This window comes from Cotesia typhae, unplaced genomic scaffold (assembly GCF_013202065.1).
Source record: "Cotesia typhae breed Kobodo isofemale line unplaced genomic scaffold, CoteBio_Ctyphae contig_44, whole genome shotgun sequence".
Taxonomy (NCBI): domain Eukaryota; kingdom Metazoa; phylum Arthropoda; class Insecta; order Hymenoptera; family Braconidae; genus Cotesia; species Cotesia typhae.
In genome coordinates this window covers 4329173-4356657 of record NW_027423753.1, presented here as the reverse complement: position 1 = coordinate 4356657, position 27485 = coordinate 4329173, and the positions used below count along the sequence as shown (strand labels likewise).

General features: G+C 31.0%; 1 protein-coding gene across 2 annotated transcripts in view; it reads left to right on the top strand.

Annotated features, from left to right (window-relative positions):
* The window catches only part of Shrm (shroom), a 124495-nt gene that overhangs the window by 55571 nt on the left and 41439 nt on the right, over positions 1–27485 (top strand). For both annotated transcript variants that reach the window (XM_074244650.1, XM_074244651.1), the window contains exons 2-5: positions 23646–24035; positions 24164–24515; positions 26331–26633; positions 26742–26896. In XM_074244650.1, coding sequence (XP_074100751.1) covers positions 23646–24035; positions 24164–24515; positions 26331–26633; positions 26742–26896 — 1200 coding nt within the window. The remainder of the gene's footprint in view (positions 1–23645; positions 24036–24163; positions 24516–26330; positions 26634–26741; positions 26897–27485) is intronic.

Here is a 27485-nt window from a genome sequence, read left to right as displayed (position 1 = left end):
AAATTTCTAATAACACATTTCAAATCCCAATACACGGCACAGCATAATAGATAGCGAGCAAGGTACATAATATAATGTCTAATGTCCTTACACTCGACACACGTTACACATTAATGGACCAAGCTAATTTCTTTTGTTCGGATTACGCAACCTCTTTTATTTCCTAATCCTTTGCTTAAATTCATTTCATTTTAGATATACTCCATTACGGTAAAAGTTAAAAGTAAAGTACAACGAATATAATAAAATATAATAGAATAGAACACATATAATGTAAACTTTCTACGGAATTGGTCGGCGGTCGGCAGTCAGCGACAAGATGAAATCGTTTGACGATTGTTACCAGACGATCTGATTACCGGTACTTAGTACTTGGTATTATATTACTGGTTGCACGATTTCGAATACGAAAGGGAGAGTTTAGTTTGTAGTTCCATTAGGATCTTATTCGTATTATTCGATGTCGCTAAACCACTAAATCGTTGTTATATAGAGAACAAAACAGAGTTTAGGTTATAAGTTAAATGATTCTGTGGGCATGTTTCTGAGGAAACTACTCTGAATTAGCTGCAACTCTTACCAATACCAATAAAACAGTCACTAAGTCAGAATCTTTGGTCTACTCTGAATTTATTATTCAGTTATTTTAATTTTGAATTCTTTAAATAATTCATAGCATGACTTTGCGTTTAAGTTATTATTTATTTTTAATACAATCGGTATGATAAGTACGTGATGTATTTATTGCATGCCGAGATCATGAAAATTTTTCATTTATTTCGTCATTTTTGATGTGCAATGTGAGAATTCTATTTTATCTGATTTTGTTTTTAAAAATAGTTTTCATTTTAAATTTTTAAATTGATTTTTTAAGATGTAAAGAAAAATTTAACTTAATTAAAAAAAAAAGATATTTAAATTAAAAAATAATTTTAGAGTTTTTGAACAAACAAAAAATTCTTGATTAAAGTAAAATTTAATCCAAAAAATTTTTTTAGTTTAAGAATTTTTTTTTTTAAATAAAATTATTTAATATAATTTTTTATTTTTTGTCAGGTTAATTTTTTTAATTTAAAAAATTTATTATTAATTTAAGAACTCATTATAGTTATTGAATTTCGTCCAAAAGTATTAATTTTGGAGTGAACTTTTCGATTATAATTTATAAAATTTTCGTCAGACAAAACCAAAGATTTTTCCCAAAAAAATAATTTGAAAGTACAAAAAAATTTTACACTTAAATATTGAGTAAAAAATTATCAATCTCAAATCATTAATGTAAAATTAAAAAAAAAAATGATACATATTTTCGATCTACTTAATAAATTATTTCCATAGTAAAATAAACCTGACGTCAGACAAGCTCTGATTTACCAAACTATTATTTATACGATAAAAAAAATCACCGTATATAATAAATATAAGTAAAATTATAATTAAATTATTGGATAAAACATGACAGTTGTTATTGCTATTTATGGCTAGAACGCCAGCACGACACGGCTTTTCAGCCACGATTTAACTCAGATAGTATTATCAGTAACGAGGTTTATTATTTATATACACATACCTCTATACATATATGTGGATTATTTTTATTGATTTAGTTTACAGTGAAAGGAATTGTAATAACCGATTAATATCTCGGGATAAAAAATAAAGCATATATATAGATATTAATAATATTGCAGAGAGTAGAGATAAATTTACTTACCTGGATAAGTAATAACAATAAATAATAATGAAATTAAAATTAAACAAAGAGGATAAACGAGGGCTTGAATTACGTCAATTTTTATCCGTCATTCATGAAAGGAGATTCTGCTAATATATAAGCTCGCTCCTGAGATCTGATCCCTGGATCCTGATAGTCGCGTAACCGCGCGCGGCGTCTTGAAATATAATTACGCAATATTCTCGACGGTAATGTACAATGTTGTTGTTGTTGTTGTTGTTGTTTGGTGTAAGTAAGTAGTAGAGGACGCAATATTACCGGACTAAACAAATGACCGCGATCTATCAGCAAAGTGATCTACTGGGGTCTCGGGTAGCTGAAGATGATAAAGGAGAGAGAGAAGTTGTGTATTCAGGCGTGAGGGGAATGAGTGCACGCGGCAGTCGCCAGTCAAGGTATGTAGTATCATATATATGTATAGAGGTAGTAGTCTTAGTCGCGGTGTATTACTATATAGTGGCAGCAAGCGGATCACTTTCACGAGGAAGAAACCGTGAAACGAGTCTCGCACGCTCCCACGGTGTTACGTCCAACCGGCTATCCGTACTTAATACTTGAACTCCTCACTCAGCATACACTGTCAACATATTTATACTGTACCGGGTATGTGTCTGCATAATTGTACTTAGACAAATAGACGAGAAGAGGGCAATGCCTCCTTGCTTTACTTGCATCCGATTAAATTTATTTTTAAGTTTGTTTATTGAAGGAAGTCACTGCGGGGGTGGTAATTGGGGTATTTTATTATTAAATTTGTAATGTACTTTAGATATTATTTTTTGTCCGAAAAATTTTTAAAATTTGCCTTTTATGTTAGAGAAAAATATTGATGTTAGAAATTTGTTTCTGCGATAGGAAAATTTCAAGTAGTTAGTACTTTTTGGTTTTATGACTACACTGATAAAAAATTTAACTTGGCTCAAGAGCAGGAATCAAGAATCAAGAACACAATTTTGAAGAAAATAAATTTCTTGAAGCAAGAAGAAAGATTCTTAAGCCAAGAAAATTTTCGTGACACAAGAATTTTTCCTCTTGACTCAAGAACGTTTCCTCTTGGCTCAAGAAATTAATTTTCTTCAAAATGGTATTCTTGGCTCAAGATTCTTGCTCTTGAGCCAGGTTAAATTTTTAATCAGTGTAGAGGTCCAATTTAAAAATGTCAGTTGATTAATAGTTAGTTTTAATGTCAATAAAAATTTTATATCAATCGAAAATTGTTAATTAAATGCGTTCACATCGGTTGAACAATTAAAAAAAAAATTATTTTTCATAAAAAAAAATTGACGATTTTAATTTTTTTTTGATTAACTCTAAAAAAATAAAATGCGATTGTTGAAAAAAATTATAAATCTCATTTTTATGCCAAATAAGCCAGAGGATTGTAAAACTGGACAATTATAAAATCTTAACAACAAACTCTTTGATTTATTTTCGATCTTTTACACAAAGTTTTAATTAAAAGTCAAGTTAAAAAAAAATTTAATAATTTTACTCGAATTTACAAAATTTCACTCTTCTATATCTCACCCAGTGCATTGTCCTGATACCAGGCTTCCATTAACCCAAGAAATCTATTTAAAGACCAGAAAACCGTGGGCCATTGTTCGCCGTCGATAAATCTCGACGCGGAAGCTCGAAGATTCGACTCGTTGTATTTGAGGATAGGAGGCGAGAGACTTTGCGTGGGCGCGATATTTACAATTTAAAAGTGCTCCACTGGGCGTGAAAGTGCTGTCTGGAGCTCTAGATATAAGAAATAAGAAATAATAATATACATTTGCTCAAAACTGGAGCCAATAATAACAATCAGCTATCAGTTATCATCATTTATCATTTATTGTCGCGTCTTATAACGGAGTGACATATTATTCCAAGCATTGCATTGCCATCGATTTACTACTGTCTATACGACCATAGAGTTTTATTTAGAATTAAACTTATGCTGCATTAATGTCGCCTATTCCATTCCACCGTAGAAGACACGAATAAAATGATTATAACCCGTTACTCGTGAGGGCATTCTGAAAATCCTATATTCTATATTCTGTCTGGCAAAACTATCCCGCGATAAACTGCCGTCGAGCTGCACTGGCAGATATAGAGGCGTTGCGCTCAATCTATGCCTCGTAAAGTGCCGCTTAAATGATCATCTCTGGTGTCTAACGGGGTCGTCTATCGTCTATCGTGCGAACCGCGAACCTGAATCATGGTCTAAGGGTAAGCAAGTAAGAGGTCCTGGACTGGACCCGAATCTCTTTGTCTTTTAATTCTTTAACAGTTTTTAAAACTGAAATTACATGTCCAAGCTTATGTTCTTTTATATTGACGAAAAATATGCAAAAAATCTGAAACAAATATTTTTGTTAAAAAAATTAATAAAAAAAATTTTTTATTGAAAAAAATTCAACATTATCTGTTGTTAGGTACTACGAGTCTGTTGGCGCAACGAGCAAAGTGTGTGTGCCAAAACACGTGTAATCAAAGCTTCATCCTCTCAATTTTTACGTTAATGAATGAAATTAAGGAAAAATATGTTTTTTCTTACAATATTATTGAATATCAATTTTATTTCCATTATAATATAGCCATTTCGTTATTTAATCCCGATATTGTGCGAAATATTCACACGGGTCGGCTATTATATTGCTAATTGATAAAATAAAGTCAATAAAAAGGTAATTTATCATCGTGAATTATATTACGTGATTTCTATTTTAAATATTTCGCGGTATTTCCCTACTCAGCTCCAGTTATTATAATAACGCGTATGCGCATACGGAATGAAATTTACTGTATGTATTTTAAGTGCAATAGCAAAGCAAGGACCAGTTTAATTTTTAATTAATTATAATAATTATTGACTAAATTAAATTTTGTGAACTAACAGAAATATGACAATACACAGAAAGAAAAAAAGTCTTTCGTAGAGTCAAGCGTAAATTTTCTTAAATCAAGAAAATCTTAAGGAAGACTGAAAATTTCTTGAATTAAGTTAAAATTTCTTGAACGAAGTTAAATTTTTTTAAGCTAAGAAATTTTCCTCTTGCTCCAAAATAACTTCGGTCTTCCTTATAATTTTCTCGGTTCAAGAAATTTTTTTTTCTGTGTAAAATTAGTTGTAGGAGAGAAGCCAAAAAAGTAATCGATCTTGTAGTATTCTCTGATGCTTCGTACCATAATTGATGAATTTTTTATTGGAAATAAAATGAACTTGGTAACTGACTGTTAGGTGGGCTGATCATTTATTATGTATGGAGTATGTAGTATGTGAGATGTCGAGGAAGAAAGTTAAGGCGACAATCTTTAACCAGATACATTATAGAGTCCTCGAAGCATGCTACCGGTCTTCTTATTCTATTCTGTGGGTCTCATTACCTTCGAAACTATTCTCACATCCGTACTGGTGGAGATGACCTCCGTACGGAAGTCATCGATCTTACTGTTACTGTACTGCTCCTGCCTTAAACTTGCCGCTTACATTAGCTCATTACGTGTACTAACTCCAACTGGGACTGGGACTGGGACTTTAACTCGGGTATTTTGATTAAAATAATGCGGCTTATCGCCGGTGAGAAAACTAACGAGACCAAAAATTCTTACGGAGAAAATGAAAGTGCTGTGATATTTACCACCATATACTTAACCTCAACTCCTGTAATCCTGGATTTATGTCTGATAAAAAATAACTGCTAATTAGGCTCCTTACTCTCGATAGATGGTAATGAGTAATGATACTGGTGATAAAGGGGATAAGTATCCCAGCGGATGTCTTGTTTACTGCCTAATAAACCTTCATCTTCTTTATTATTGTTTCTTTAAGTTAGCTGTAGGAAGATAGGAAGGTATTTATGGATAATAAGGCTTATCTGAGGAATGTGTAATAAAATAATAAATTTAATTTAATTTTAATGTTAATTATTATTCAAGAAAGTTTTCTATAAAATAGAAAAAACAACGAAAGCTTTGGAAATAAAAGAAAATTTTCGAAATTTTAGACTTGCGCAAACTGTAGCATTTACGTTAAAAATTACTATTTACACTCTTTTCTTTTTCTTTGATCGCCTCAGGAATTTTAGGAATCTAAAAAATTATTAAAATAATTAAAAATCTTTAAGAAAAAAAATTTATTTAATTTCAAAAAAATTTGTTTTGATTTTCTAACACTCTGCTTACGAAATAGAAAATTTTTAACTTTTGGCTATAAAAGTTGAAAACTTTCGAAAATTCTAGTGATTATTCATGCAAGTTAGATTATTAAAAATGATGCTTTTATTAAATTTTGATAGTTCAGCGTCCCAAGAATCTAATTTACAAAATTCTCAATCTTTATTACCAGAAATTCCAAACTATTAATTTCGTAAGCAAAAAGTTAGAAAATAAAAACAAATTGTTTTGATGTACATCCTTTTGGTTTGAAGAATTTTCTTCTTTAAACCCAAAAAATTAGTTTCTCAATACAAATTTTGTTTTTCATTATTTGAACATAGAAAAAAAATTTCTTAAACCAAGAAAATTATAAGGAAGACTGAAGTTATTTTGGAGCAAGAAGAAATTTTCTTGACTTAAAAAAATTTAACTTCGTTGAAAAAATTTTAACTTCATTTTCCATCTTCCTTAAGATTTTCTTGATTTAAGAAAATTTACGCTTGTCTTAAGACTTTTTTTCTTTCTGTGAATAAATTTTTACTTTTCTCAAATTTCCGAGATAATTGAAAGACAAAAAAATTTTTTTCATACCATATTTTTTGCATAAGTAACGCGTTGTAATAAATTTTTCAAATAAATCTAAAATAGCGACTTTTTTTTGTTTCTTTCAATCATCCATCAATCTATCTATCCATCTTTCTATCTACCTATCTATCAAGCGAATCGATCGATGTGTAACAAAGCCGTTGACCAAATAACACAATAAATCCCGTTGGACAAAACGTAGCAGTTATACTTGTAGAAAGGGCATCACTTTGTTGATCGAGGACTTTAAAACGGTACTACCCACACCCGAGAGGAGAGAGATATCCTTGTTTGACCTCCCCTCCCCCTCCCCTTCCTCTGTCGTCTTGTGTGTCGTATATTGTCCTGGTGGCTGGCGTTGTTCTTCAGATATCTCCACGAGACAATGCAACGCTAAAGTGTTGGTAGTTGGTATTTATTATTGTTATCATTATGTTGTTGGAGTTGGAGTTGGATCTTTGTATGGAGAGCAGTGGGCTCCGGGTTGCGAGTGGAGGTGAGACCGGTCACGAGTCGCGCCGGAAAAGGATCGGAAATCTGGGCTAAAGCTAAAGGGGTGAACGAGAGGTGACGCCAAGGACCGGAGAAGCCACAGTTATGTCCTCGGTGCTGCCACCTACTTTGCTCGAGTTACCAGATCCCAGATCCCAGATCCCAGAAGAAGAACCGTTCCATATTTCACTGAAAATGACTTGTATCGGTTGGCTGTGAAACCCCCAGGCTGGATAGGAGCCGGCTAAACGTCAAACCAAAGCCCAAGCTCACAGCCGTCTTTCTCGTTACCTTGTTTCATGTTTATATTATGTGTGTGGCTAAAAGGCAGACGTCGTGTCTACCGAGCGGCTTCTTAACAGAGAAACCGTTACCTAACCTCCGAGCATCAGAGTCCAGAGACCAGAGGCTACCATCCACCTCCACCACCTACAAGTATGACCGACTACCAGGACAAATCCAGTAATATCCGTACGCACGTGTATTCAATTCAATATCTTATTCACTACTAATATCGATTTTATCAATCTCAAGCTATTAACATCAACTGCTACGTTTAGTTAGGAAAAATTATTATTTATCGTTGATAATTTATCGAAAGTTCACTTTAATGGGCGGGTTGATTTGGAAAGAAATTTAACTAGATTTATTTGAAAAAAAAAAAAAAATTTTGCATGAAAATTGAAGATAAAATTCTGTAAAATTTATTAGAAAAAATAAAATTTGAATAGAAGTATTTTCATCAGAAATGTATTTTTTTGTATTTTTTTTTTTTTATAACAAAAAATTAATTTTGTAGAAATTATAAAGAAAATCTTTGTAAAATTTACAGAATCTAACTTTAAGAAAAAAAAAAAAAAAATAGTAATTTTTATTGAAAAATTTTTGTTGATAAAAAGTATGTTACTTTTACAGAAATATTATAGTTAAATTTACAGCTGAAGTTTTCAGTATTCTGTAAATTTTACAGAATTTTTTTCTCTCTCTAACTTCTCAAACTTTCGGCAAAAGATCTAACGAATGATAGCTAAAAAAAAACTATAAAATCAATAATATCACGACAAATAATTATCGAATTTCAAAAGCAAACAATCCTAAATAAGGCTTATTACTCCTTTAAAAACCAACTTAGTATTTACTCCTAAGCATCTATTAAATAAAATACTAAATTCAATACACAAAGATAAACCAAGTATAAACATTATCATTACATTTCTTTAACTGGTAGAAAGTCCACCTCAAACATAATAATTTTTACCATTTGACTTTATATAATTTCCATATGATCATGACCTCTCTTTTCAAAATCCGACGTAGTGTTTTGTCGATATTATATCTAATTGATAACTACTACAGGTATTAGGTTAAACTTTTTCCTCTTACTATTATTATTATTATTATTATTATTATTATTACTATTCGATATTATATTTGAATGTAAGTATAATCTTTTACTTATTTATCTTTTTCCATGTTAACTTTGTTCAAAGCCTCAATAACTCACCCGGGACTTTGTTTGTTCACTGAATCACCAACTGGTTCTTTGTTGCGAGAACTAAGATCTCATATGCAAACTCATAATCACATGCGCGAAATGAGATTCTTTGGTTCACTGCATGATCCAATAATGATGATTATGATGCAGCTCCTGCCGTTGATTATTATTATCATTATTATCATGATGATGATGATGATGATAGCTGAGAACCTCGGATCGCACTTAGCATTTTGAGATGCATAATATAATTGCAATGAAACCACAAGCACTCGTTTGCGCTTGAGATATGATTGTCTTTGTCTGACTCAATGTGCAATATATCTTCCGAACAATCAGGAGGAAACATTACCGTGAAAAATACGCGTGGAGCATCTAATCGGTCATTTTTGTTGCCCATACCCCATATTCCGGATCTGTGCTAGCAGATACTTGCTATACTTATATTTTTATTTTATTTATATTTTGCAAATACATTTATCGCTAGTCAGTTATCCTCCTGTCTAGTTCTCGGCCGAGTCGTCTTAACTTGAGCTTATACCTTGAGTATACAGGCTAACGGTAATCATGATGGGCACGAGGATCTATACTCTGAATCTCGATTGGACTTAACCTGCACAGTCGATCCTGATGTTAGTGCCAGAGAAAGAGCATAGAGCGAATTAGAGAGTAAGTTGTTATATATACTGGTCTAGGGAAAGAGATCAGTTATATATACCTGACCAGTACTTAACTTTTTTATCAACTTGTACTTCTCATTCTCATTCTCAATCTCGTTCACGTTCTTGTTTTTATTATTATCCCGCGATAATCTCAGCTCCCTGTGGAGAAAACTCCCAGGGAAATTAGGAACGCTCGTGATTATGAGTTACTTGGAAGAGTAAGACCTCGGGTATCTTCTTGAGATGGATAAAAAGTTAATGTTATACCGTTCAAAAATATATTAACACTGATATAAATATAAATAAAGTTTCAAAGTTCATGATGAATAAGGTTTATTGGATTTTTAATGAAAAATATATTTTATTACTAATTGATAGTGGAAAAATTAAAAAAAAAATCATTTATCATTGACAATTTTTTTACGTAATTTATAATTCAAATACTTAGCGCAGTATTTTCCTTATTTAAATCAGCTCCAGTTGTTATTATTACGTCAATGCGCATAAAGAACAAAATTTACTAAATGTATGTCAGGGTGTTCCAAAATGTAACTTCGATGATGGACCTCTCAAAATTGGAATTTTGGATTCCGCTTTTAATAGGAGTTGTGTTTGGGCGTTTACTGACATATTTTGAGCGTAAAGAATTTATTTGATATTCAGAGAATTTTTTAACAAGAGTTTTGTTTGGGCATTTCCGCTGAAATTTCAAAATTTGGCCGGAAGTAACCAAAAAAGCTTCTTAGAGGAACACCCTAATGTATATTTTAAGTTCAATAACGAAAAAAATTGTATTCTCGTCTTTCATAAATTTTTATTTAACTTAAACTAAATTAAATAGCCCCGTTTTTAAATTACAAAAATTTTTCTAATTCATGACATGACCAAATTTTTTATTTATTGTAATTATTTTCGCGTTTCTAATATACGAAATAAATTTTTGAAAGTTGCAAAATCAATCTTAATTTAATTAAATGTTTCAAATATTCATTTTTTATTAACTGTTTACGTCAATAAGACATATTCACAAAAAAAAAATTATTATAACTATTCATCAATATGTTTTTTTTTTCCAAAAAATATGCTTTAAATGTTGAAAAATAAATTGTTTCAAAATAAATAAATTTATTAACAATTAATAAGTTCTTTCATGCACTCTCTAATATTTTGCATAATGAGTCATGTAATAAGTTTATTTTTTAGACTATAATTGTTGACATTATGAAACATAATCAGAAATATGAAAGCCTAGTCGAGAAGCTGTATCCCATTTCTGATGATACACCCTGGACTTGACTGCACAGAGAGATAAGAGTAAGCCGAGGTAAGAGGCTGGGAACACGAGAACGATTTCCTCTTTTATTTGCAGAGAATTGTTTGGACAGAGAACAGCCTTACTTTCCGGTGAAATACAAACACTTTGGTATCAGGCGATAAATAACTAAACCGGCGACTTTGTGAAACTCTCTGAGACGCAGAATACTTTGCCGAGGGAGGAATAAGGGAATAAAGAATACTTTGACCAGAATTGGCTTCGGTGTTCAAAGTGTCCCGATGACGAGCAATGCAAACATAAAATAGCTCCAATCGTGTTTTAATGTTATTCCCCTCGGGTTTTTTATTTCTTCGACTTGGACTTGGATTTGCTCCGAAATCCCATTGACAGCGAGCGTGCCCAGAAAGACACTTAACTCTGTTTAACTTAAATTATACCGTTTCTCCTTTACTTATTTTCGCAAAGAGTTATGCACGACCGATTTACGAATAATCTAAAGTACGCAAAATTCGTTCTGCTTAAAATTTGTTCTTCTTCACTTAAACTTGTTTTTTCCAAGCCGGATAATGTGCTAACGGTTCTCTCCCACGCTGCGATCAAATTTTAGGATTGATTCAACCAATAAGCTACTTTCTAATGATAATAATCGTTTGTAGAAAATTATTTTAAATTCAACAAATTTTGGCAAGCGCAACAATAAAGTTTAATTTTTTTTTTTTTCGTTGAAAAAAAAAACCTTCCTATTTTTAAAGAATTATTTTAATAATTTACAAAGCATTTTTTAACACCGCTTTAAATTTTTTTGAAAATATTTTTTGCTTCTACTAAAAAAAGTTTTAATTTATTAAAATAATTTACTTAAAATTCCAAAGATTTTTTTTTTTAAATAACTGTAAAATTTTTTACATAAATTTTTTATGGGAACTATCTCAAGTAAAAACGACTTAAGTGAGATACTTAAATGAATTGTTAATATAAACAATCACAATGATTAATTATTCAATTGAAAGAATTTTATTTTAATTTCTTAAGATCTTATTAATTTCTAAGGAAATTTATTTTTTATATAATAAGAAAAAAATTTTTTAAAAAATGTTTTTACAGACAGAATCTAAATATTTATACAGTAATACAGATTTTTGAGTCATTTTTTAAATAAATCAATTTATAATTTTTATGGACAAATAAAAATAATAATTTTTTTAATAGTCACTTTGTTGAATTTAAAAAAAAAATACAGTCAACGAAATTGCTTCATTTTATCATTTGAAATTTTTTAAATCAGTTTCTAGTATTTTGTTTATGATTAGATTTTTTTATTTAAAAATTTCTAAAAGTTGGCCTGAATTAAAGTTTGAGTATTTTCTAAAAGTTATCCAAAATTTCATCTCAATTATAAACGTCTTTAATTATTTATAACGGAATAAAGATAAAAACTTCTAGATTTACGTATCAGTAAAAATATAAATTATTCAAAAAAGATAAAATTACACTGAAGATTTTGGAAAGAGAAGTTTGCTCTCGCTTTCGAAGCTGAGAAGAAACCAACGATCGACGATCGATCAAACAAGGACAAGGACAAGGACAGGGATATTGATGATCTTGACCGCACGTGCTAGCAAAAAACCCGGAGAATGCTCGGGTGAATTAATTGAAATCAGCATAGCTGGACGCAATAATGCCGAGTTGAGCGTCCAGTGGCATTCCTTCGGCGAATCGGTAAATAACACGCAGTTTACAATAATAGTTAGCTCTCCATACTCAAGACTCCGTACTTTATAACTATCAGGACAAAATAAAATAAAATGGAATAAAAATAAGATAAAAATATTCTCTCTTCTTGAGTTCACTGGAGATACAGAGGAAAGCCGAAGAGATATTATAGGATGTCTTGTTTTTGCGATAACCGAATCGATTCTATTCCCAGTCCGCGTATATATGCTGAGGATTATCTAAGGCTCAAAAAAAGTAATCACGTTTTATTCTCACCATTATTTTAAATTTATGTATGAATGTGTAGGCACAGCAATAGCGCAGATGATGAAATTCAAGACTCAAGACGTAAAAATATAAATAAAAACGGGCTTTTTAGTGTAGCGTATAGTCCTGTAGTGTGTTGTGAAGATGTACGAGCGATTGTAATAGTCGAAAGAACAAAAATAATTATAAATGCGTTTACAAGTGCATTTATACTACACGGTTAGGTTGTTAATGGTTGGTTTGTTTAGATCGAGGTACAAATACAACATACAACACCGTAATATATATAAATTTACACAAGTAAAGTTGCCTTGCCGGCACTATAAAACACTTATAATTGCTATTGGCCACAGAGGATCTTCCTTGTACCCAAGTAAGGATAACTAACGATAATTGCCCGACTCCAAGAAATATATTAAATTAAATATGGACATTATTTTTATTGTTTATCTTATTGTTGTTTATCTCTATTACTAAGATCACGGCCCGATGATATTTAATTTTCTTTTTAGTTTCTTAATATGTCTTTCGAGCAATTAGCGGATACCATTCATATTCATACTGCAAGGAAATCCTGGTTATTCATTTTATAAATTAAATTATTGTTCAAAAGTTTTAAAACAGTGAAATCGTGTATAATTGTTAGCCTATGAACATTGTTTAGTTTTCAAAAAAATTTTTTTAGTTTTTTTTTAATTACTTAGGATTTATAAAAAGTTAAAAGGCAGCTTTTGGTTCATTTGAGAGTCTAATATTATTGAATTGGATATCTAAAAATTTAAACTAATTATTTTCAGACTTCTTTCAGTTATTAAATGAAATTGAGCTCCTTTTGTGGGATATATATACTGATCTTCATATTAGCAGAATTTTTGTTCTATTCTTCGTTATTTATATAATTTAGAGAGTTCTTCAAGGTTCTATCGATAGTTAATCTATTATCATAAGTTTTCAGAGTAGTTTCAAATAGATTACAATTTTGCGCTGGATAAAATTTGTTTATTAATTTTGTTTTGTATATTTGAATGTTACTACACAGAAAAAAAAATTTACTTTAATTAAGTGAATAATTTTGAAGAATTTTATCTTCTTGATTTTAATATAAAAATTCTTAAACCAAGAAATTTTTATTGGTTTAAATAAATTTTACTTGATTCAAGAATTTTTCGTCTTGATTCAAATTAATTTTTTTTTTCTGTGTATGTCAAATACTTATTCATGTAATTAAGAGAATAAGGAAAATTCTTGACGGACGTATCAATATTATAAAAAAAGGTTTCTATAGTGAAACTTGATACCATCAGAAAGGTCGTAACCTGAATTTGTGCCTTTTCACGGTTAGATATTTTTTCGGCGACAGTCAATTAATCATTTAAATAATTAAGCGAGTAAGATAAATTTTGTGTCCAGAATATTTTTTTAAAGGCATTTTTATAGTAAAATTTTTAATACTAAATTTAGTGAAAGGTTCTTAATCAATTATTACTTCTACAAGTTTATTCCGTGCCATTTTTCCATTATATAATTTTTAATTGATCCTGTCATAGCAATATTATTTTTAAAATATATTCCAGAAGTATCCAAACTATTTTGTGACTAAAAATATCGAAAAATCATTAAGCTAAAGATTTTGTATTCCTAATTCGTAATTCTCGACTGTAACTAATTAATTTAATCATCCTTTGATTAAAATGAATTTTGTCATAATTTATATAAAATAATTACATTTAACTGATAAGCTACTTTTAAAATCTTTTGAAAGCTTGTCCAAAGCCAAAGTTTCTTCTCCACTTGACATTTTTAAAAAATTAGTACAAAAATGATTTAAAATCCCAGTGCGATGTTACTTTTTGCCCGGAGGAATGCAGCAACCAAAACCACTAAAACTGTCTCCATCCATTAGGTCCGTAAAACCTCCCAGATCACGCGAAAAAACGATCCTTGACAGTGTGATATCGACGACTGGAAAGCACGCAACCAATCGGTGGATCCATCCCGTCAAAATATTGGATACTCCACAAATTTACAGCCGAGGATTGAGTCTAAGTAGGCTGTAAATCCAGAAAACATGTAAAATATAAAATGTAGCATGTAACTTTTTCGATCAAAGAGAGAGCACATTAATTTTTAGGACTTACCAATGACCTGAGCAACAATGCCAGATTCTCTGTTATCCTGGAGCCTGGAGTCGTAGTCGGAGAGAGTTGCTATCAGATTCCAGTGAATTATCATCCTCTTCTTCGATAAAATTCAATGCGTGTTTAAATTTACCTCCTATTAATTAAAGTTATCATTGTTAATCCCGGGAGTTGGAGTTACGCCGTAAATACACTATCTAGGAATATCTAGGGCTATCGATGCCCAACAAATAACAAGTTTTCTGAACCTGCTGCAGTAATTAACCATACAACCGGAGAAATGGGAGTTTAATTCCAGGTGAACGCGTGCACCAGCACCTGCTCTAAAATAAAAATAACATTTATTATAAAAAGTAGTATTATATTAAAGTATATCTACAAGAGCGGCGATTCCACTGCCGAAGATGACGTCTAGGATAATGGAGGAATTCCTTGAGCACGCAGTTAACTGGTATGCTGATTATATTGTTCTGCTCGAGCTAGCAATGGTAGCCAGTCACCAGTAAGTCGTAATCATTACTGTATGGTGCTTGTTCATGGTATATACCATCAACATCTACTATCAACCATCCACCATTGGAATAGTGCTATGCCTCAAGGCCGCCGCCACTCTGAAGAAGTAAAGGGAGAAAATATATAGGAGTACTTGCCACCTGTCGAGTCAAGTAGTCCGGCCCCTTTTGCCAAGTTCATTGTCGCGTGTATGCTACTATTCTTACTGTCTTACTGATACCAGCAACAAGCAACAAGCAACAAGTAACCAGTAACCAGTAATGTCTCGGACTAATCTAACCTATTCGCCAACGGACGAGGAGAGAAGGAGGAAATTACCGATTAATTGCCGGTATTACCTGTCGATAGACACGTAACCGCCTCTCGGGTATCTACTCGCTCTTAATTATGCATCCTTTCAATAAAACCCTACTTATATATCATTATCGCTAATTCAACTATCTAACTATCTATCTATCTATCAGTTAACTCACGATATCCCAGCATACATGTGCTTATGGTTATTTATTTATTTGTTGTTTAGTACGGTCTAAATACAAATATTCGCACAAATGCTTGCACGTAACGTTATTTTTTGCGAGTGGTTAATTCAGGTTAAAATCAGCTGCAGCTCTCAGGTGTTGCTTCTCTTGAAACGATGAAACTAACACCACCAAAGAACATCGCATACTCGATTAAATGCTCCCTTTATTCTTGCTCTTAGTCTTATTATTATAGTTCTTTTTTCTTACTATCCTTCTCATATGTAGTTTATTAGAACTTTTTTAGCGAGTTCTTTGCCACCGGGAGGTCGTCGATGACATCTGGTCGACGGAGCGGAATGTCCAGCGTTAGTTTACCTTCTGTTTCTGTTCTGGTTCGCAGTACACCTCGCAAGACTAAACATTCTTATTAAATTCTTCGTACACGTGTTTCTTTTCTGATACTGACTTGTATTTTACAACTTTTATTTGGAAACAAATTTACTTTGTCATTTTTAGAGGACTTTATTTTTGTTTAAGATGTTCAATTTACGAGGAAAATAATTGGTTAATTTAAGAAAAATTTTTAAATTTCACTTTTAAATCGGGATATTCAGTTTGAATTAAGCAAATAAATTTATAAATTATATAAATTATTATAAAATAATTAAATTTTCGCCATTTTCTATATTAAAATATTTTTTTTTTTTTGTATTATCAATGAAAAACTTTTCTTAAATCAAAAATTAGATTAACAATATTTCTTTTGTAAAATTTTTAATTTTTATTTCGTTATGATAATTAAGGATATTTTAAATTGACATTAAATTTTTCATATTTTGTTTCTAATTTAAAAAAAAAAAAGGTTTTTTTTTTGCTTACTGAAATCATAAAATTTGATATAACTTACAATAACATAAAGGATAAGAGAAATTTTCTAAACTATTTTAAAGAATTTTGTATGAATTATTTGAAGAATGTAAATGTAGCTTGCAGTAAAACTTCGTGAGAGTTGAAGTTCCTACGGGAGCAGACGAGCTGTTGCCGGAAGCCGGCAGGTGGGATGCAAATTATTCAATTAACTGAAGAGCCCGGAGCGGAGCCTAAGAAAAGGGAATAGAATAAAACGGAATATTAAGATGGAACCCATAGCAAGTTGTTGTTATTAATAAAAATAGATTAAAAATGAAGAAAGAAAAAGAGGGAGATGAGGTGAGGAGAACGAGAGATAGAGGCCTCTAGGCTCAAATTCCAGGCACAAAGAGATAGCGTTGACACTTTGATTGGCAGTTTGGGGTGTACGCTGCCCGGTTTAATAAATCGCTTATCTTAAACAGTAGCCGGGAGTACACAGATAATTGGTTAACATTCTCGAATCATTTATACCAAAGTTTATTCGCATCTTAACATCTTAACATCTTAAATCATTAATAATAAACATATATAACATATAACATATCTGAGATACGTATAAACATCTTGTTGCAGCATCTGAATAAATCAATGACTTTTATTTTATTAAAATCCCGATCTGTCGGCGTGAAACTCATCCGCTTCCGTGATTCATCGCCAGCCTCGCTCATAAATACACCGTCCATCCATATTCATGTATCTAGTTATTTATCCGCCCTCATATTGCCATCAACAACCAACAACCAACAACCAAACCGCGAAACTCTAACGCAAACAACTTTGCTCAAAAGAGACTAGTCAGCTTTTATTATTGTATTTTATTTCCTGAGTTCAACGACTCTACGTGATTAAGCGTTAGAAAAATACACAGTCATTCGCATTAAAAATTCACAATCGTGATATAAACCTTTTTGCATTTTTTGACACCCACTGAGCTGTAAAACTACGATACGTCTATTCTTTGGCAACCGGCTTCTCACTTTGATATTACATGCGAATTATTTACGAGAAATTTAGAGAGGTTTACTTGCCTACGTTGAATTTTAAACATTGGATGGCTATGATTGTTTAAATTTTATAAATGATTGCGCAATTTGTATTGAATTTTTACTAAAATAAATTTTTAAGAAGAAAAAAAATGTAGTCTGGGAAATTTTAAACATTATGCTAAAGATGGAAATTTAATTAAAAATTTTTTTACTTCTTAGAAATTTTTTTAAGAAGATCGATTTTTTTTATTTACAAATTTGTTTCCTTAGTGAAGAAAAATTCTACATCTTCGATAAAAAAGAAAAATTAAATTAGACATTGAAAAACATTGTCCTCTGTAATGAAAAATAATTTTATTTGTCTCCAAGAATTTAATATTCTTTATTCAAAAAATTAAACAAAAAAATATTTGTCAATATTTAATTCAGAATTTGTATTTAATCCATAAATTTTTTTTCTACTTATTTAAAAATATTTTTCACATAAAATTTTCCTTCTATCTAAAATTTAAAACTAAAATTTCTACAATGTATAATTTTTTAAATCATAAATTTTCATCTAATGACATTCCATTCAATTCCTTTTTCTATTCATTATAAAACTCAAATATTTTTCCAATAAACACACCTAGCATCATTTTCGAGTCGATCCTCTAGAAATTCCATTTATCAAACGACCGATATCACTGCAGTGCACTAACAAAAAAAAAAAAGAAAAAAAAGAGGCGTGAGATGTTCTCGTTAGAAACATCACGAATGACACCCATCCGACATTTTAATTTCTCCATTAATCGTGGCCACATAATATCAAATGTACATACTTACACACATATATCCACTGGTACAGTAATAAAAGATCGTTTTACCCGTGGTGCTCTTATGAATATTTAATGCCGATAAACAGCGAGCTATCGATGATCGACGATCGAGGATCCACGTGTCACCGGACAATCCCATTATATTTTTACTTTTCAACATTTGAATATAAATAAAATAAAAAATAAAAAATCGTCAATAAGAATCCTTACATTGTACGATAGAAATGATATCGTCATTGTACCTCCTCATTACCTCGATCATAAGTAGGTATGATGTTGCTAAAAGCGAACTTACAACCAACATTTTCTCTTTGTCAATGTAATGCGTTGAAGGGCTCTCAGGCACCCACGCTTTCGATAAGAGACTACGCGAATGCTGGCTAATGCTCCAGGCTCAAACTACAACACATTCACATACACATTTTACATTTTACATGTATTACTGCCAGTAACCAGCATCTATCGTTCAAGAATAAGAAGAGAAAAGTCTGAGAGAAAAAAAACTCAAGAATAAAGAATAAACTGACCGGTTTGACTGTAACCCTTCCTTCTATTCCTTGGATCTGCAAGGAGATCCCGCAGTCGTTTTGGCCCCCGGCGGATATAATACTTTTTCCCATTCAAATCGACCATTTATTTTTTACTTTGATTTCTATAGCCGGTCGTTATCGTTTCGAGCTTCGACGTCTGTATGAATGCAGTTTATCAATTCAAGTGCGAGACTATACTAGTTTTAGTTTCATGTTTCGTCTAGGGTAAAAAAAATAGAGTTTTTTTATCGTTCATAATAACTACTTTAATTTATTGCAGTAGCTTTTATTTGGATGTCTTCAAAATTTTATTCTTGCAATTTTTTTTTTTCGTTTTGAATCAAATAACTTTGTCTTGAATCAAGGATATAAAATTCTTGATGCAAAATAAAATTTTTAATTTTTGAAATATGTTTTTTTTGCGCTTAAGCTAAAAATAAGTTTCAAGGCAAAAAATTCTTGAATTAAAACTTAAAATTTTCTTTAAAATAATTTCCTTGATTTATTCTTGATTCAAGTACTTTTTTTTTCATAGCATAAATTTCAGTTTAGGATTTTGAAAATTAAATTAAATTTTCTGTAATTTTTATAAATATCCCTGAAGAAATTTTCTGATATTAATTTTTTATTCTATTTTAGTTGCAAAAAATTTAATTTTAATTGATTTTGAAACAATAAAAAATTTTAAAAGAAATAAAAATATTAATTGAAGAATCTGAAAAAAGAAAATTCTTATAAATTTGATCCAATAATTACAATAAAAATGTCTACGAAAATTCAAAGATAAAATTATTTAAAAACTTTGAAATGCTTCAATACACAATAAAACACGGCTTGTTAATGTTAATACAACTTACAACCAATTATTTGCGACAAAAGTCTAATTTAATTGTAATAAATAGTCGTTTGTCTGAAACAATCTGAAAAGATTATTGATAAATGGAGTTTATTACCCCGAAATAAATCGTTGTATCAGCTTGGTTAAGTAAACTGAATACGGTTGAGATCTTACGATGCAATTATTCTTAGAGTTGTATTAACGAATAATTTGTTTCCCGAGTTATCTGGACGGAGGGCAGCGTAAGCACAAGTATCAGCATAAACATGCAGTAATATAATGTAAGAAAGAGCAAGAAAAGAACATTGGCTCTCAATCTGCTTAAGAGGCCGTTATACACCGGGAAACGTTATTACGCCTGAGGAATAATGTGTTGTATAATATGCCTGTCGATTTGATCACATGCTCAAATTGGAATCCAATAGCTTGATTGATTCAACATCAGTGTCGATAATAACGGAAGCTCATTCTATATTCCAGCTACAACTTTATTACCGAGGCATTGTGTGTAATTTATTGATGAACCAATATCTTCATCTACATAAATATAAACATTTATATAAATAATCATATTAACATACAAACATATTAATATCAACGTAAATATATTTATAAATAATAAATAGCCAGCGATGTTGGCTCATAGATAAATTTTTCGAGTTACCTTGACTAATTGCCGACCTTGTTGATTTCTCTAATGTAATATAACTAAACGTATAACTAGTTTTTAGTTGATCGATCGCTCGAAAGTTCAACGTCCACTCGCTAATTCTAACTGTCAAATCCAGAGAGATTTGAAATTATTTTTATAATTGGACAACCAATTTGTGTATCTAAATATTTAGATTATGATTAATTTTCAATTCAAATTCTGATAAATCACCAATTATTTTTATTTCAAAAGTCATCGTCGTTGGCATTCCGAATAAAATCTATTATGGATTTAAGGCACCCTTTAATTTTAAATTAGTAATAGAAGTGCTGGTTTTAATACCAGTTGAATATTCAATTATTATAAATTCTTTTTATTAACTCAATGTTTTGTGTTGTTATAATTATTACAAGTGAAATCAATTATTGAAAGTTTAGTAAAAAATTTTAATTATCAAAAAAGAGAAAAAAAAATGAGAAAATGATGACAAGTAGTTAACTAAACAACCGCTAGGATCAAATGAGCGCTGACTTTGTTTGCAGTCACAAACATGAATCAGAAATTTTATTACCTATCCAACTGATAGCAAGGTGCATTTTTTGGCTAATTTCTATCTATTCATAATTTAGTAATTAAAATAAAATGATGATCTTTTTTAATATTCATAAATTTATTATCTAAATCGATTTTAAATTTGATTCATTGAATAACTTAAAAAAGATGAATTATTCGAGGTTCTTGTTTTAAGTCTATAAAAATATTTAATTTTTGGAAATTTTGACTTTGCCATGACGTCGGGTAAAATTTGCTAGTACTAGCATTATTATTTTATTTTGGATACTTTCAGTCATAATTATTTGATGATCCTTTTTATGACCGGGTTTCTCTCGTATTAATAAAATATAAAAAAAAATAAAACTAACTCTTAATTTTTGGGATTTATGTTGGGATAAGATTCTTAAATTCTGAAATGAAAATTGAAAAGAAAAGACTTTTCTCTTTATTTTTTAATCGTAATTTGCAGTTTCAAACCAATTTAACAAAATTGAATTTGAAATTTAATTTTTTTATAATATAATTGAAGAGAATTTTCACCCTGCGTTATTTCTATTTACGAGTTGAAATAAAGTAATATACATACTAGACAAAGTAACTCTAGAAATTTTACAAAAATACAAAAATGACACATTTCCTAAAAGTTGCAACGTCTCATCAGTATTTCTAACTTCTTCAGTCAATCTAAAAAAATTAATCGTGTTCTCAAAGTGTTAATTTGAATAAAAATGATGACAATATTTACATTTGAGGTCAACATTCTTGTAAATAAATTACTTTGTCTATCAAGCTCAGTCGTTTGAAAATAACGCAGATTTTGTCGGTCATACATTATTCTTGATTAATACTCATAATTTATTAAAAAAAAAAAAAGTTAATTAAATAGCAATAAAATAAAATAAACTTGAAACTTTGAAAAATCAGCGTTTATTAAATCAATAAAAATCCAAAAACATTTTTACTACCGTGTAGTACCAGAAACCGTGAAATAATTTTTAATTACACAAGAATATTTAGCGTTTCGGCTCTACGAATCAGGATCGCCCGGTTCGGATTGGATGGGAATTACATACATAATGTATCCACGAACTCAACAATTAAACAACCAGTCAACGAACCCAACACGCATTAATAACGTGATGTAATCTCGACTCTTTTATTCCTCTCTGGTTAACTTAACTTAACTCTTTTTCTCTTTTCCTTACTCGGTTTTTAACACTCCTTCACTCTACACCTCGTCTTCCTATTCCCGACGCGATCTTTCTTCATCTTTATATTTATTAAAGACTGCAACTCCCATGCTATTACCATTACTATTACTATTACTATTGCTATTACTAACTGCACTAGCGATGGTGCTAGCAACCACTGAAGCAGCATTAAGATCTACTTTTATTTCGCTATGAGCAGGTATTTCACGTGTGTAATGTACTCTGAGGAAAGTGCATATCGTAGTCCAGATGATCATGCGATAAAGGGTCATCCACCCACCAAACCAAGTGGATGGTGCATCGGTGTATAACATTCATGTAAAAAACATATATGTGTAAGCCAGTATTAGTATTGGTGTTATGTAGGAGACTGCAAATGTGCCTAAAGCCAATGCAAGTGACTCGATAACTTAAGCGTCCATGAGCACAGTAGATTATCTGCAAGTGTGCACGCACTTTAGTGTATTGGTCTTGCTCGGATAGGAGTACAGCCAGAATATATATAAGATTAAAGTACTCGCAAAGTTTACCGTTTTGATCGCGTCCTATACGGAACTTGCTCGTCTGAACATCTCCCCAGTATCGTTAAGAGAAATTGTTAAATAAAGATAAAGACCAAATAAATAAATTTTAAAGTTACAACACTTGAGATTACAAGGATCCTAGTAATAGATAGAGATGATAAATTATCAAACGGTTACATTAAATTATTTCATCTTCATCTTAATCTTTAGTACCCATTTTATTAACATTAACATAAAGTCCGTGTTTTATTGTTGCTGGAGGAATTGTTTCCAGTTTTTTATTTTTTGAGATGTTTTTGTTTTTGTGCTTCGATTCACTATTTGAATGAAAAAAATAAGAAATATATGGGATTGTATAAACGCGTCAAGTTAATAGTTCCACTGCTGACAATAGATGACGAAAAAATAACAAAGTTTTCGTATGCGAAGTGGTAGATCGAGTGAATAAGTTATATTCAATAATCACTGAGTTGTTTTATTTACAATTTATATAAATATATTTTTTACTGATATATAAATTTAAACACTTGAAAACGTCTTTTATGTATAATTTGAATATTAAAATTTGAATTACAAGTCAGTAATTGAAAATTTCAGCTTGAGTGCATTTGTTTTCATCCAATTTTTGTTTTAAACTTTCTGCCTGTAATGTAGAAAAATATATACACACATAGACTTTGAAATAAATTTTCTTTTGTCTATGATGAAACTTGACTTTCAGTAATAATTGTTTTGTAGCTTTGCTTCATTAGTTAGACGCGCGTAAATTATTGTCTAAGTTAATATTCAATGGAACTTTATTCTAAAGAAATCTAGAAAATAAAAACCACTTCTTTGATGATTTGGAAACAATCATTTAATTAAAATTTTTATAATCTAAACGACATATTTATAGTAAAAAATGTAAAATTAAATTAAATATTTTAAATAATAAAAATAATAATGTTTTCAGTAAAAAATATTAAATTAAATTCTAATAATCTTCTACCAAAATAATCTAATCAATGATTAAAAATTTCCATTTTACACCAATAATTTCAAAAAGAATTCTTGAAAAATTGATTACTAATTAATGACCGAATGATTAATCTTTGAAGTGTCAATAATAACAATGTATATTTAATAAATTACAGCTGTGTCCCGAATGGCGGGGCTGCGTGTAGTGCGATGACAGAGCTGCAACCATCTCCAGCGGGATATCGCGGGCAGGATGAGGTTACAGGTCCACCTACTCACCCGGTCGCCTTTGGGAAGTCATATCCCTCTTACGGACACATCGAGACCTGTAATTACAGCATCCCCGGGTACCTGGGGTCGCAGGCACACGCCAGAAGCAAACAGCAGCCACTGACCGGATCGCGTGGCCCCAGTCCAGGTGATAACTACCGCAGAAAGTCAGACAGGTGGACTTCAGAGAATGACAGCAATCTCGGTGACAATGCCATCGCCACCAAGACCGCAATTACCGGGTACAATGAAGGCTACGGAAAAAAAAACACTCCCGGGTACAAGAATGACAGCGGGTAAGCTCCCACTTGTTTATTATTTCCTCAAAAGATATATTATCTTCCAGCACTGCCTCTAATTTAGCCCAGCATTAACAAAAACAAAAACAAGAAGGAGTTAATATTAATAGCGCTTTGTCATCCAGGTACAGTGAGAGTATTGGGTTCGACAGTTACAGCCTCCCGTTCAATGAAGCGGATGAAGCGTCTCCGCCCCCGACTCCACCAGTGCGAGACGCCTCCAGCCTCAAGGGCGTCTGCTGCGGTCCAGGCCACGAAAAATATCCTTCTTGGCCTTCTACCGCCTCCGAACACCACCACCATCACCAGCACTATCCGGACAACGATATTGACTCATCCTCAATCGACCTCGAGTGCTCACAGACCGGCTCTCACAGATCCAAGTCCTGGACTGATGACACTAACTACTCAAAGGATAAACCGGCCCAGTACTCTCGGCCACTTGCTAAACGGCCTAATCCTACATTTACTCAACAGGTAAGGGTTTTATATTTCAAGTTTAATTTTAAAATCAAAATGATTTTGCTCCTTCGGAAAAACAAAGAATATTTCTATTTAATAGTCGATGTTCTTTAATTAACTAATTATCTGTATCAGGCATCTTGATCCTCCGACAACATATCGCCGAAAAAATATCCCTGAGACTAAATATCACTCAAAATCCATGATAAAAGAGCACAACATGGTAACAAGCTTATGTGTTGGTAATTTAATTATTTAAGATATTTTGTCCGGAGATATTTTTTCGAAGGATCAAGAATCATGCTGGAACTCAAATTATTTGCCGAGTTCGATTTTATTAAATTTTGCTTAAAAAAATATAAAAAGAATATTTTTTTAAGATTTTTAAAACAATTAATTTTTCTCGTAAAAACAGGATAGTGTTTGATGTAATTAAGTACTGTCAATACTTTATTGATAAATGTTTTTAACACCCCACACTTTTTTTACAGTAAAATAAATATTTTCGTAAATAACTCTATTTTATTTTTATTGAAAATTATTTTATACTTTTTAGTTTGATTTGAAATTCAAACCTGTTTTTTGGTTTTTTTTTTAACATAGTTTATTTTTTAATTTTATAGTATAACTAAAATCAGAAGAGTTAGATTTTAATAAAATTATTAAATCAATTTAAAAAAAATATTTAGCGCAATTCTTTGGATTGTGTAAGGTTAATCTGTCAAATTTGTCATTTTTTTTTATCCTGATAATCCCTGTCAGGATACACGGAAAAAGAACTGTATAAGAAATTACGATTGTCACATCTCGTAATTCAGGACCAGACTTTCAATATTTCTACTTTCATAATTTAATACTAAAATTTTCGATGTTACATCGTAAAAATCGTATAAAAGTAGTAAATTTAATGTACCAACATTTAATTTTCTTTCCCCATCTTTTATAATTATAATTTAAAAATTTGATGATAACAATTATAAAAATTTTAATTACAATAATTTATTTTTTATCAAACAATGAAATTCTTTTCTTAAATTCCCGTATTCCCGTAAATTAAATCGCCCTCTCGAATCCTTTTAAAAAAAATAACCACTTGGAACATTGAAATCCAGCAATAAAGAATCAATTTATAATTCAAACACATCCCCGTGGTTTGAATACACGTTACCCAGATTATCGAAATTAATTCCATTTAAAAAAAAGTTAAAACCTCTTTCCATTTTACGGGTCTGGGTGTACTTAAGCCGTCAGCAAAATAAGACGTGGATGAAAAAAAAAAAAAAAACATATAATTAAAAAAAAAATAACTAGGATAATAAGAGTCTGGTGAGTAGTCTCTTTGGGAAAGTAAGACACGGACGAACCAAAGTGGAAAGACAATTAATCACCACTCCCACATTCTCCTTTCTCTCTTGCGTACTTCCTGACGTCATCTCTCGGACATAAGAGTAAAAATAAAAATAAAACGAAGAATAAAAAGGTTTTTACTACTTTACTCTTCCACTCGATGCTGTACACAGTAATACAGTATACTAGGCAGTGGGCTGACTGGACTGGCTCGAGCATCCACTGGATGTACGTCGAGTTCCCGACGGCTAAAGTAGATCAGGCTTATCCCGGGTCGTAATGAATCTCTGTCTCAACTTATAAATTTCTTAGCCTCTTAAACTATTATACATTATATATTATATATTATATATTTACAATATTTATATGTGCAATGTGCAATGTACAATGTGCAATTTAATGTATGTGGTGTGTATCTATTACCCATACACATGCGATACATAAATAACCAAACGTGGAATGAATATTTATGTACCGTTGCAGCTAAAGACCGTGATGGAGAGATGCGAGAAAATACCAACAGAGAATTACGAGTCCCGGGGCAGCAGAACCAGCCTCGAGGATGATCAGACCCGGCTTTGGCCGTGCATTGATCGAGAGTCAAACTCTCTAGGTGCCACCGATCCCGAGTATGTTGTTGCGGCTTCTCCATCCGAGCGTGATCAGCATCAACATCAACATCAGCACCAACAGCAGCCACAACACCAGAAACAGTCCCCTCAGACACTCAGTCATGCTGATCTTGAGGCATACGTCAGAAATTATCACGATCCCCAAGTATCTCAGGTAAACTTTGTTTATTCGAGCATACCATCTTCATTTTGATAATATTAATAATAATAACAATAATAATCAGCTAAATTAACATTAACATTGATCTGTGTGTTTTTCCAGGTTGATATTTATCGAGAGACCGCCTTAACGCAAGCCGGCTTAGAAGAGTACACTAGAGTCCAGCACTCACAACAGGCTAGTTACGCTCAGTCTGAAGGATATCACAGCTACGTCTCCAGTGTTGATTCTACTACCAACACTCCTTTTTTGGACCGGTGAGTTGCTCTATAATTTTTATTTGAGTTCAAATTTTTCTTCTCAGTTAAAAAAATTATCACAACTTTTTCTGTATTTTTCAAAATTGATAAAAAAATAAACTTTAAATTAAATTTAAGTAGAAAAATTCTCAAAGTTTGAGTAAATTTTACTTGATTCAAGAATTTTTCGTCTTTTTTTTTTTTTCAATGGATGAATTGGAATTTGTTGAGCTTAGTGTTAATTTTTATGATTTATTTAGGTCATATATAATTATTTGAAGCAATTATTTATTTTATTTTACAATCGATATTAAACTTTGCTCATAAATAAAAATGATACTTGAAATTAAATAATTCTTTATAAATGCGGTAAGGATTAATCTTTAAGGTACATTGGGTCAACGTATTAATATGCTAATTTATTAAAGAAAAAGTTTATAAGTTATAACAGTAAATACTAATAAAGTTTTTTTCTTATTGTAATCTAAAAACATATTTAATTAAAATATAAGTTCATATGAATTATGTTAATAACATAAAGTTATACTTGGATTCGAGGAATAATAAAAGCTGTCATATGCAATGAATAAATCTAAAATCCGCTTTA